The 13,204-nt window shown below is 53.6% G+C and overlaps 1 protein-coding gene across 2 annotated transcripts; it reads left to right on the forward strand.

Moving 5' to 3' along the window:
- The first annotated feature begins 3,807 nt into the window (after positions 1 to 3,807).
- ENO2 (enolase 2) lies at positions 3,808 to 9,474 on the forward strand. Of its 2 annotated transcripts, XM_062513534.1 has the most exons (11): positions 3,808 to 3,910; positions 4,811 to 4,906; positions 5,166 to 5,224; positions 6,222 to 6,291; positions 6,457 to 6,590; positions 7,308 to 7,530; positions 7,980 to 8,177; positions 8,306 to 8,507; positions 8,717 to 8,825; positions 8,963 to 9,021; positions 9,363 to 9,474. In XM_062513534.1, the coding sequence occupies exons 1-11, from the start codon at positions 3,826 to 3,828 to the stop codon at positions 9,430 to 9,432; spliced, it is 1,305 nt and encodes a 434-aa protein (XP_062369518.1). In that variant the 5' UTR covers positions 3,808 to 3,825; the 3' UTR covers positions 9,433 to 9,474. The 2 variants fall into 2 exon arrangements, with proteins under 2 accessions (XP_062369518.1, XP_062369511.1); XM_062513527.1 differs by lacking the exons at positions 5,166 to 5,224; positions 6,222 to 6,291 and having other exon boundaries at positions 3,826 to 3,910.
- Positions 9,475 to 13,204: the final 3,730 nt, after the last annotated feature.

A 13,204-nucleotide genomic window follows, 5' to 3' on the forward strand; every position in this document is an offset into this window, starting at 1 on the left:
AAGGTGAGAACAGCGCAGTGCAGGGATTAGAAGGAGGTGAAGAGAAAGGAAAAGGACCAAGCACGCTGATAAAGCCTCTTCTCCACTATATTACACGAGGAGAAGGGTGAGGGATGTCAGTCTCAAGAGCATGAAAGCCTGAAAAAGAGGCCAGGCTTTGAAACCTGGTTGTAGTGGCCAGCATGTAACCCTGCTGCCTTTTCTGAACCCACTAGCAAAGGAGAGCAGTGAAAGGGGAAGAGACACTGGGCATGGAGTCATTAACTTCTCCCTCGTTCCTTCTTCAGGAAATGAATCTCTTGAGGATACAGTGACTGAGTGACCATTTTTAACACCTGTTCCCCGAGGCTGGCAAGGTGCAGTGATGCTTTTCACCATATGTGAGGCTGGGAAAGTGAGAGCTGTAGGTACCAGCTTCACCTCATTATACCTCTGGAGAAAAGAGGAGTGCTACCCATCCTGGTCCTGGAAGCTGCCCTGAGGCACTGCAGTGTTTTTGCAGTCTCTGCTCTATGTTCTATTCTCAGTAGGCCTGAGTGGGGAAAGGGGATAGTTACAGGTTCTGTGGTTCTATTTGATTCCCAAGAACCCGGCAAGATTTTCTGATTTGAATAAAAATAATTAATGAGCCTGGAGTGACTGGAATTGTTTATCCTGCACACCCACTCGTATTCCCTGGCTCTCTCACCCTCATCTGTCTATCCCTTGCTGCCTGCCTCTCTCTGTCTCTCCATCCCCTACGTGCTGTTTGCAAAGCTTTGCTAAATCCTGACTCATCGCAGCTCTGGGTCACATGCTACTGTCCCGGCCCTATCAGGGGCGTCTCCATCCTGCTGCTGCCGCCACCGTTGGCTTAGAGGACACATCATCTCCCCTTGAGGTCCTGCATCCCTCCTCAGCTTCGTCCTCTCTCCTTTCTACCAGCACTTTCTCAATCTCTCGTCCACCCCTGCCCTAGGAAGGTAAGTGTCTCCCCACGGCCAGCACACCCCCCACTGCGTGCATGTTTTTGCTGCCCACCTTGTGTCCCCCAAACCCCACACGCACTTTGGGGTCCCTGCAGAGAAGGACCACGGTGAGCGGCATTAACAACTCCCCTCACTTCCTCCCCCTGCTCCTCCCACCTCTCTCTCCTCACCCCCATCCTGACTTTTCTTTCATATTTTAATTTCAGGTACTCCCTCTTCCCAACCCGCCCCCCCCCCCCCCCCCCCCCCCCCCGTTCCCTTCCCGGCAATCATAATTTCAGACGTGAACCCAGGGAATTGCAGGGGGGGTGGGCAACCAACGAGGATAGGTGGTGCTCCCAAGGGCATTGTCGGGAGGTGCTGCGGGATGGAGCTTTCCCCGGGGGAGGGGTAGCAGTGGGGAGAGGGCAACGCTCAGTCGGCACCGCTGGGGAAAGGATCCAGCCTCAGAGCGGACCAGCCCCCCCAGTCTCCCGAGGTGTTGACATAAACACGGGCGCTCAGAGAGAGGGAGGGAGAAGAGGGGATGTTTTCCTATTTGCACAGCCCCACACCACAGGGGAGGGGGAGAGCAGGGAGAGGAGGTGACAGCCAGGCAAGCAATAGCTGCATCAGTCACGACACTGCAGCAGTGCGGGCTTCCCGGGGGCAGTGCCCAGCCCCGGGGAATCGCAGTAGCACACGGGACTGGTGGGAAAGGTCTTCACCGTGCTGGCCTGGCAGGGACAGGGAATTGCTGCCAGCGCCAGCTCCACAGGAAGGCATTGCAGCAGCACCAGCCTCCCAGCGTATGCTGCCCAGCCCCTGTTCACGGGGGTTGCACAGCCTCCTCTGTCTTCCTGGATGTGGTCTGTGGCTTCCCAGCTATGGCTCCATCCCAATCCCTTATCCCAGCTTATCCGCCTCTGACCTCCTTTCAGGACAGTGCAGCTGATACCAGGGATTTCAGGCTGGTTCTGTTCAAAAGAGAGCAAACACAGGGGACACGGGGCAGCAACACAAGTGGAGAAAAGGGTTTAAAGGACTACGAGGGAGAGAGGATCATGTAAGTGATGGGGTGGGGCAGGCAAGGCTGGATTTGGGCTTGTCATCTGGCTTCCTCGGACCTGGCTCCAAGAGGAGAAGGTGGATATGACCACAGGGATGTGACCAGGGACAACGTGACCAGATAAGCAGAGAGGCATAGCATCTGGCACAAGTGTTCTGTCAAAGATGACTTTAAACGGGGTCCTGTCCCTCTGTACCCCATGGAGGCTGTAGAGGCACGTCCAGGACACTGCTGCAAAGGGAGCTCGCGGCTGGCGGTGCCAGCACGACTTTGGAGGAAGTTCCTGTGGCGTGTGCCAGATGGCGTGAGGAGCACTGCCAAAGCGGCTGATGGGGGATCCCAGCCCAGATGGACATGGTGGAAGGCCCCGTGCAGGCTCCAGAGAGACCTGGAGTCGCTGACTGAAACTCCCCACACAAGAAGCTCTGGATGAAACTTTAGAGCAGCAGTACGATTTTCTCAGAGCCTTGTGATTTCCACCCACCCGGGGTATTGGCATCAAGCGCTGACTCTGGTTTCCCCATCCTGCTTCTCAGCTTCCCAATGTGCTGTGATGTGCTGGCTCAAGCTCATTTTCAGCCTGTGCTGGCTGTAACCCTGCTCACACACACCACAGGGAGGTCCTGGCTGGGGCTCCATGGCTACTCTGGCCTCCGCCAGCCCTGCTCAGGGTTGAGGGAATCATCTGTGTGAGCCAGGGGAGGAAAACTTGGCAGTGCGGGGAGCATGGGTGGACATACGTCTCATTGCATCACCCTGGCATTGCACAGCCCCACAGCCAGGGGAATGAGAAGGCTGGCATGAGGGGAATGAGCTGATTCGGAAACCCTAGAGAGCAAACAGTAGCAAGAGAAGCTCTTTCAAACAGCCATCATTATTACCCACCAGCTTATTTTCTACTTCAGGTTTAACCAGGTGCCCCAAAGTGGTAGGCTTCCTCACCGCCTCACCCAACAGAGATCCATCCCAGTCTCATCTCCTTCCCTGCCTCAGGAGCAGAGAGAAGGGGTGGCAGCTGGGCCAGGTCCCCCTTCCCTTCAGAGCGCTCTTTGCCACGTCTGAGTCCCCACAACCTTCAGCAAGATGGCTCCTCAGGCTGCTCCTCCATGCTGCTGCTGCCTCGGCACAGCCTGACCCTGCAGCTCACAGGGAACACAGGGAGGCTGAGCAGGCGCTTGCCAGGAGGGGCATGGCTGGGGTCTGGGACAGGCAGTCTGGGGTCTGGGACAGGCAGTCTGGGATGGCTCTCCCACTATGGGCTGGAGAGGGGATGGGGGTCCCCCCCGGCTGGCTGCCCCCCTGCATGCTCGGCTGGCTGCCCGTTCACTGCACAGGGACACAGCAGCCACTTGCTGCCTGGCCTGGCAGGCGCTGTCCTCGCCTCCCGGCAAGGGGACAGGAGATGCCAGGAGCTGCTGCCCCGTCCTTGACACCAGAGCCAGGGGCACCTCCTCGCTGCGCCAGCTGATCCCTCCCTCTCTGCTGCCCGTGGCATCCTCCCCATCCCTGCCATCCAGGCTTGTATCGGGTGCTGTGCTGTGACGCAGGGAGGGAGGCAGAGTGCTCCCAGTTTGTCAGCTGCAACAGAGGGACAGAGTGTAGTCAAATAGATAGCCAGTTCCTGGAAAAATGTTCATAGATTACTGTCGTCTGGGTGAATTTCTAAATTTTCCTGGGGCAAATAGTTTTAGCCCAAATTTCCTTGAATTCCCTTCTCTCTGTCAGTCTAGATATAGAAGGGGTGAGCACTGGATCCTAGAGCCTCTCAGAGCTGAACATATCCTGCTCTCTCTTCTCCACAGACTCACCATGGCAGTTGAGAGGATCCATGCCCGTGAGATCCTGGACTCCCGTGGGAACCCCACCGTTGAGGTGGACCTCTACACACACAAAGGTATGTGGGTGAGGATAAGAGATGGAGGGCAAGCCTGCTCACTCTGGCAGAGCTGTTGCTGTGGAGCAGCCTGGCACTCCAAGAGCATGGAGGGTCCTCATTGGCAAACCCCTGGCAGACAACAAGCCAGGGGAAGAGGCAGAGATCAAAACACTGCTTGTGGCTCTGCTTGTTCCCGTGCTCAGCAACTCTGCACACGTGCCAGGCAAATCACAACAAGATAGCTGGCTGTCCTGTATGTGACTTGAGCCAAGCACCTGCTTGTAGCAGGAACGGAACGTCTTTTTATCTTAAATGTCTGCACCTTCTCATCATACCTCTGCTGCAGCTATGCTTTTAGTCCTGGGCTACAGTAGAAGTTTGGTAGCACATCCATGGCCATGCTCATGGCAGGGGTAAAGCTTTGTTCCTGAGATCTCTGTGCAGCTATGTTCATGCATGGGTCTCAACTGGAAGAGCTGCATTTGCACTGGTCCCAAAACTATTTGGGCTGAGGGGTGAGGAGCAATAAGAGGTCAGAAGAGACATGCAACCATTGTCTTCCTTCTTCAGTGAGACAGAAACCTCTGTCTAAGGGGGAGGAAGCTGAGGGCGGCTGTGAATCAGGCTGCCTCTGGAACTAGGAGGAGAGCTGAGGAACCATCACACACAGTTCAGTGTGAATCTCTGGCTGCCTAACATCCAGCTGCCTCAGCCTGGAAGCCCTGGGTGCATCTATTTCTGCCACTGAGGTGCTCCACCTCTGGGAAGACCAGCCACGAGCAGCCAGCCAGCGAGGCCATCCATTTGCACAAGCAGTTGCTGCATCCTTTCCTATGAAAACAAGGCAGAATCAGGTGCACGAGGGTTTTTCCTCTTCACCCTCTGCTTGTCTCATTCCCCTGTTCTGCTGTTTCCCAGGCATGTTTCGAGCAGCCGTCCCTAGTGGAGCATCCACTGGTATCTACGAAGCGCTGGAGCTGCGCGACAATGACAAGTCACGTTTCCTTGGAAAAGGTGGGGAGATGCCTACTCCACAGCTCATCCTTGGGGCTGCCTGTGTGTGGGGCTCTGCTGGAGGGGATTGCCCACCCACTGCCCTCAGGGAGACCACAGAGGCACAGACCTGGCGTAAAGTGAAAGATCAGGCCTCGATCGTCCCTCGCTGTCTCCCTCTCTCAGTCACTCTATCGGTCCTCTCCCTCTCTCTTTCCACTCTTCTCTCTGCCTCACTCTCTCTCTCTCTCTTTCTTTCTCTGCCTCTTCCCTTCTTTAGGGGTCCTGCAGGCCGTGGATCATATCAACAGCACTGTCGCCCCAGCTCTCGTGGGCTCTGTAAGGATTTCTCTTTGTTCTCCCTTGTCCAACGCTTACTCTGGTCCGTCTCTGTCCCCTGATCTCTGTCTCTGCCTCTCTTCATATCACTGGGTTAACAGACATAGAGATGCTCTCTGTGAACCTGGGCACACCCCTCCTGCCCTCCATGCCTGTGTATGTCCACAGCAATCTTTTCTCTGGGAGGAAAGGATTTAACTCTTCCTTGTCCACTGCAGCCTCTGTGCAGTTAACTAGTCCCCTCTCCCTGTAGAGCTCACCCCCTCTTTCAGCTGTGCTCCCCCTCAAGCACTGAATCACATCCACAGATCTGTGGCCTCATCCTGGTGTGATGAACCATGGTTGTATCGTACAGGGCCTGGCGCAGCCTTGCAGAGCAGTGGTGTCACATCTGCAGCCTCTTTACACCTGAAGACCTGGAGCCTGCTTTGAGAGCTGAGCTGAAGCCACATATTATACACCATGGTTGTATATATTATACACCATGTAGCCCATGGCTGGCTCTGGCTGAGAGCCCAGTTCTCTCCACCCCTGAAAAATACCCAGTGTGGTGGAGGGCTGCCTGTGTTGGGTCTAGTCTTGCTCTCCACCTCACTCCCGGGGATGGCTCCATCCAGTCTACATTCGCTTGCTTGAGGTTGAGCATGCTCTGTTGTTCTGCCTAGCTTCTGTGTGACCACAGCACCACAAAGCTCCCTGGAAGCTGCCAAAAGGCTGGGTAAATCTCCAAGGGAGTCCTGTGTCCCCAGCAATGTGTAGCCTTGCTTGGACTGACCCCCTCTCCACCATGGGTACATCTACACTGCACTGCAGCAACCATCAGAATTACCTAACATGACTAAATACCAAGGCACCAGTTTCCAGAGCTTTGTGTGTACATGTTCCCCCACAAGCTGAAAAGGTCCTTGTACCCCCAGCTTCTCCATCAACTCCTCCTTTCCCAGAGCCAGTAGATCTTCCAATCCTTCCCTTCTCAGGAGCTGTTTCTTTCTTGCAGGGCCTCTCTGTTGTGGATCAAGAGAAGATAGACAATCTGATGCTTGAGATGGACGGCACGGAGAACAAATGTAATTCATCCCTCTTTTTGTCTGGGAAATTACAAGCATGGGAGGCTGCAGGGCTGGAATGGGAGGCACTGTCCAAGCTGTGGTGAGCCCAAGGTTGGGCTGGCAAGGGCACTCACTGGGCAGGATGTTGCCACCTGAAACGTCAATCTCCTCCTTTGCCCACAGCCAAGTTTGGCGCCAACGCTATCCTGGGAGTTTCACTGGCCGTGTGCAAGGCAGGAGCTGCAGAGAAGGATGTGCCCCTGTACCGGCACATTGCTGACCTGGCCGGCAACTCTGATCTCATCCTTCCTGTGCCAGTAAGACTCCTCTGTCCATGACATCCAGCTTCAGAAGCTCCAAAAGAGTGTTGTTTCCAAAAGAAACTTCAGAGGTGTTGGGAGGTAGATAAGGAAGGGATATGGGATTGAAACATCAGCTGAGTGCACTGCACCTGTCAGGGAAGCAAACCGAGGCCTGAGATTCATCAAGTTTCACTTGGAAAAAAGGAGCCCGAGGAGGATACGCTAGAGGTTGTGGTGGGGGGGGCTGACTGAAGATCTCATTCTTAGCACAAGAACCAGAGGGCATCATGCGAACCCTGTGGGGCACACTTCGAAACAAGGGTGTATGGGTCTTCACAACAGGGGAAGCTGCCTTGAGAAACTCTCAAAGGCAGTTGTGGATACTAAAATTTTCTCAGGGTAAAGAAGAAAAGTCCTGGAAGAGAGACTGACAGCATTGTTGAGAAACACATACAGATAAACAGTGGATAAACAGATAAACACACATAGCTCAGGAGATCTCTGAGAGGGAAACAGGTGGGAAAATCCTCCCCAGCCATGTGCTTTGAGCCACTACTGGAAGGAAGATTCCAGGCTTATGTGCCTTTGGTCTGATGGTTGTAGCTGATGAACTTATGTTACACTATGGGATGTGGTATGGTGGTAACGGGCATGGTGACACATCTGAGAGCCACCTCTCAGGGGTGCCAAGACTGGTTCCTTCAGCTCTGACTGTCTTATGGACTCTTCCAGGCTTTCAACGTGATCAACGGAGGCTCCCACGCAGGCAACAAACTGGCTATGCAGGAGTTCATGATCCTGCCTGTGGGAGCTGAAAGCTTCCGTGATGCCATGCGCATCGGGGCTGAAGTCTACCACAACCTCAAGAGCGTCATCAAGGAGAAGTATGGCAAAGATGCTACCAATGTGGGTGATGAGGGAGGCTTTGCCCCCAACATCCTGGAAAATAGCGAAGGTGAGAGCCCAGCAGAGGTGGGGTACCCCTGCCTGCAATGCTATGGCTTCCTATGCCCAGCTCGCAGCATTCCCCAGACTGATTCAAAAGATGATGCCTCAGTGTCATTGACCTCCTGTGTTAGGGAATGTTTCTAAGGTCCTTCTCCTTGGGGTAGCCTTAATCTGTCACAGCCTTTCCATACAAACCTTTTATGCATGTGCATATTTTTACAAGGCCTTCCACAAACTTGTCTTTGAGCTGTGGAATCGCATTTTAAATCCTCCTTATCCCTTTGGACACAGCCCCTACATCTCTTTGGCATGTTTCTCCTGTGTTCTGGGCTCCCTTCTACTTCTCCATCACACCACCAGACTCTTAGTGGCTCTAGGGACCTTCCCAAGGGAGGCTCCCACCAAAAGGCCGAGCTCTCTGCATAGGCTGACTCCTGACTGCAATTCTCCTCTCAGCTCTGGAGCTGCTCAAGGAAGCTATTGACAAGGCGGGCTACACAGACAAGATCGTCATCGGAATGGATGTGGCAGCCTCCGAGTTCTACCGTGACGGCAAATACGACCTGGACTTCAAGTCCCCAGATGACCCAAGCCGCTACATTTCTGGAGATGAGCTGGGCGACCTCTACCAAAGCTTTGTACGTGATTACCCAGGTGAGCTGCTGTGCAGGGCTGTAGGGAATCAGTGCTGGTGCTGCACACTGGCCAGGCACAAACCCTCTGGGTGTTTGGGGTGAGAAGGGAGGCAGCTTTGACTCATGCCTCTTTGGTTGTCCTTTCAGTGGTCTCCATTGAGGATCCCTTTGACCAGGATGACTGGGAGGCCTGGTCTAAGTTCACTGCCAATGTGGGGATTCAGATAGTGGGAGATGACCTGACAGTGACAAACCCCAAGCGCATCGAGCGAGCCGTTGAAGAGAAAGCCTGCAACTGCCTCCTGCTCAAAGTCAACCAGATTGGCTCTGTCACAGAGGCCATCCAAGCGTAAGTCCAGCCCATTGTCCTTGTTGTCCTGTGAATGGGCTGGAGATGAACCACAGCTAGGTGTCACACTATGCACTGGGTGAACAGACTTCTGTCTCTACCAAGTTATAGGATACTGAGACTGGGAGCAGAGTGTGCCTGAATCTTACCCTGTGCAAGTGCTAATTGTAGGATTAGGAGCTACTGACTGGATTTCTCACTCCTTGCAGCTGCAAGTTGGCCCAGGAGAATGGATGGGGTGTGATGGTGAGCCACCGATCTGGGGAGACTGAAGACACCTTCATTGCTGATCTGGTTGTAGGACTGTGCACTGGGCAGGTAGGTGAAACCCAGGCCAAGCACAGGCCTGGAGGAAAGCAAAGAGGCGTCAAAACAGAATCCCCTGTCCTGCCATGAGAAACTGGTGCAAGTCTTAACAGTGTCTTACAGTGTTTGCTTTGGGGAATGCTTTACAGATAAAGACGGGTGCTCCCTGCAGGTCTGAACGCCTGGCTAAATACAACCAGCTCATGAGGTAAGGGGCTCCAGGGATGGAAATGTAGAAGAGGGAATGGGGGAGTGACCAATTCAATTGGGTGGGAGAAGCTGAAAGACCAAGGGTAGATGGGGCTTGTGGGTGAAATGTTACAAAGACAAGGCTCAGAGATGACAGTGTGATCCCAGGGAAGCCTCTGGGGCAGATTCCTTTCCTCCTCCTTGGCATGAGGGTGCAGCCCTGCAATCACAGCAGCTGGCAGGAGCTGAGCTCCTCGGGCACATGTCAGCTTCCTGCTGATGAGCTGCCTCTCCGGCGCCCTGGTGCCTCCAATGCTCCCTCACTACAAGGGCCTGATGTGTGCTGTCTCTCTCCTGCAGGATTGAGGAAGAGCTTGGCGATGAAGCGCGCTTTGCCGGACACAACTTTCGCAACCCAAGTGTTCTTTGAACATTGTCCCCAGGGCACAGCCACCCTGCTGCTCTTTCCCACCTCACAGACTCTGAACCCCCCCTTTCCCTCCACTGCTCCCTTTTTTGCTCTTTCTCCCCACTCTGTCACGTGGTTTCCTCTCACCTCGAAACTCCTCGAGTTCAGGTGTCCCTGGCTAGATGTACCCAGGTGAAGGATGAGAGAGCAGCCTATACCCTGTCCCTTGCTGTGGGGTCATAAGCATTCCTGGATCTAGGCATTGTGTGTCTCTGTTGTTTGTGCGGGGCCACTCCTGGGCCGCTCCGCTCACGTGTCAGAGCACGGGAGCGTCTGCCCGGTGTGGTCCCTCGTGTGCGCGCCGAAGCATGTGCGGTGACCATCTGCGTGTCGGCCGGTGTGCTCGGACGCTGCCGCACCCGTGGCCGTGTCCAGCCGAGTGTTGCCAGTGGCTCGCTCTCGTTGTGCATGTGTGTACATGTGTGTACGTGTCCTGGCCTACGGCGTCCCTGTGCCCCAGGCGCGTGTCTGCGCTGAGCCCCGGTGGGACCCGCGCGCCCCTCGCCTCCGTCCCGGCAGTGTCGTGTTGGGCTGTGCTGTGTTGGGCTGTGCTTGCCGGCAGCTTAGTGTTGAGGTGCACTGCTATCCCACTCTGGGTGTGCGTGTGTGTGCTGTCAGTCTCTGGCTCAGCACACAGTACTGCGGGGCAATATACTAAAGCACATCCGTTAACAAACTCACGCTCTCATTTGCTTCTTGTGACCTTCTTCTCTCTGTTCCCTCCCCTCTTGCACTCCTTCACCCTCCCCTCCGCCCATGATGTCTGCTTCACCTTCTGGACAGCCCATACTCAGCTGAGCAACAGACAAACTACAGATCCCTAAATTCTATTAAAATGTATTTCACACCTGAGTTGCCTGACTCAGCCTGATGTTTATCTCTAGTTGCCAGTGTTTGGGAAGTGGGGACATTTTGCTACCAGAGCAGGAGATGCTCACACAGAAAGGTAACAAAACAGGGCAGAGGGGACTGGCGAGGGGAAGAAAAGGCCCAGCTATCGTTACCTGCTTTCACAGCTTTGTCCCAAGCCAGACTGCTCTGTTGGCCACCATCTGGGAAGCACCAAAGGGAAGGAATGTGTGACGATTTGCCCCTGTCATCTTTACCAAACCGTGTTGCATGAAGATCTGATGTGCAGGGATTTTAATCGTGCCTTCCGCTGATGTAAAGACCACAGGGTGGGCTCCCAGCCGTCTGTCTGCTGGGCTCAGGTGATAGTAGACAGAAATGGCAAGTCTTTGAGAAAGAAAACGCTGATTGTCTTCCCCCAAAAGAGGCTTGTAGAGCAGTGCCTGGAGGCGTAGGTGGGATGGGTAGTCTCTCTCAGCTCCATCTGATTTCACAGGAGGGAGGGGCAACTCAGCAGTACTTGGGGAAAGCTGTCCCTGCTCCAGCCAGTGCCTCAGCAGGCTGGGTGCCAGCAAACCCCAGCACTTGCTCTGCAAACAGCTTTGTTCTGGACTGACTCAAAGGAAGGCAGGGGGCTGGGGGTGCTACTGTGAGAAATCCAATCGGAGAGTAAATTATAAAACCACCTTGGCCGCCTTTATATTCACATCAGTAGCCCTACTACGTTGTTTGGCACATTCAGCTCCTGCCCCACTTCTCTACAGAAAGTTTCCAGATCCTTGCTTAACTCTTGTAATTTGTTTCTGAGGTTGCTCAGCAAGTCCCAATCCCCCTTGACTGTGTCCTAATGTGGACTTAAAAATCCAAAGACAAAACTTTAAAACACTGGCATTTCACTGCTGATCCTTTACTAAACAGCATAGATTAAGGACTAAGTCCTAGAAGGGAAGACAAATACTTTGGCACACATGCCTAGAACTGAGAAGAGGGTGGGAGGGAGAATGCGAGGGCAGAGAGAGGATTGGTTTCCAGGGCATCACCAGTGCACAGAACAGACATCTCAGTGGCAGGGAATAGCTTGTGCCCCGGCTGCAGCCCGGCTCTCGCCCATGCTCTCTGGGAGCTGTAGTCCGGGTACCGCGGAGGGAAGGCTCTGCTCCATCTTCTCCCTCCCCCGCGTCCCCCTCGGCGGCACCCGGCTCCTCCTGGGGCCCCGTGGGCTCCCCCAGCTCTGCCCCCCAGTCATGCCTCCCGCTAAAGCGGCTGTGTCACAGCGCTGTTTTCCTGAAGGAATGTGCGTTTTGGGTACAGGCAGTGGGCTGCCTTTTCCCGTTGTACGCCACACTGCTCCTTTGTTTTAGACACTGGGATTTTGTGAACAGTATGGCTACTGCTTAGCAAGCGGGGCAGTGTTTTTGGGGGAGGAAAAAAAAACCCAAACAATAAAAAAACCAAACGAGAAAACAAAACCATAAAAAACTTCGTTACGTTTCATATTCCCAAGAGCATCTCCCCTTCCCCTCCGCTCCCTCCTCCCCGCCCCAATTCGTCTTTTTCTGTCCAAGGAAGGCATCTAAGTGCCCAAAGTAGTCGGCGTTGCCCATTTAAATGCAGCCAGGCTGCAACAGCAGGGAAGTGGTGTACATGTCCCTACAGTGTGGGAAGAATTTGTTAGGCAAGAGTTTCTGCCAGCGAGGCATCACCACATCCCTGTGTCAGGGAATGAGAGTGAAAGCCCCGAGGGAACGGGAACACATCGTGAAAGCCCCGAGGGAACGGGAACACATCGTGAAAGCCCCGAGGGGATGGGAACACATTCTGCCATAGCAGTACCTCACCTTGGTGCCTTTTCTAAATCAAAAGAGTTCGTCACTGCTGGCACAGAAGGAATATGTGATGCTGGCACGTTTGCTTGGGTCACTGCAAATACTTGCCCTCATCCAGCATATCCTAAAATTCATATGCTGCTTTCCCCTTTGGCTCGGTGGCAGAGATTTGGTCACAGTTTCTTTGTGGCAGAAATGTCCAAGCACTCGCACTCGGCTGCTCCCGCACCTGAGGACTCCTGTTGTATAAGCTGATGTCTCCATCAGATTGCTGTGCTGTAATGTGAATGCAGAGTATGAGTAACAGCACGGGGATGGGCTGGCCATGTGACGCTATCCGTGAATGGAAACATTCGTTGGATTTGCTTTCTTTTACCTCTCGAATAATACCCTGCTTAAATTACATTTGCAGAGCGATGTGCAGCTGTTAAAGCAATGATTTAACATTAGCTGCTGCCTCTTCCCCCCCTGCCCCCCCAAAGCCTGCAGATTTTTTTCTTTTCTTTCTAAATATGTGTGTGCACCCATAAACGAGCTGGAGGGGGAGATGTCACTGAATTAGGCTTGTTGTAGAGTGCAGAGAAAAGCCTTAATGATGAAGAGCTACCAAATTTTTCTAGTATGTTCTCATCTGTCTCAAGAAGAGTGGGATGTTGTCCAACCTTGGGAAACCGGTATCTTTATATAGGAGGCTGTCATGGACACTGTCTTGATGAACATCTGACAAGAAGTCCAAAAATTTGTGTGCTGGGTAATTAATTTGAGGTGCTGCACAGCTTAATCAAAAGAAGAGTATTTGGCTCTGCTGCTGGAAGACTAAATACAGGCAGCTTGGACAGCTTGGGTTGGCAGGAGGATGCTACGAAGCTCTGTCTCTAGACAAAGGTCTGCGTACTAGAGCATTGCGTATCTCAGTGTGGAAGCATCTGTAACTTGCTTCCTTACTGGTTCCATCAAGGAGGCTACTGTATGCTATGTGTCAAAAGGGAAGTGGAACTCCATGTATTTTTAGAATAAGAGTTTCAAAGGAAGGTTGAGATGAGATGTTTGGAGGTCTA

Source organism: Cinclus cinclus, chromosome 2 (assembly GCF_963662255.1).
Source record: "Cinclus cinclus chromosome 2, bCinCin1.1, whole genome shotgun sequence".
NCBI classification, from domain to species: Eukaryota; Metazoa; Chordata; class Aves; order Passeriformes; family Cinclidae; genus Cinclus; species Cinclus cinclus.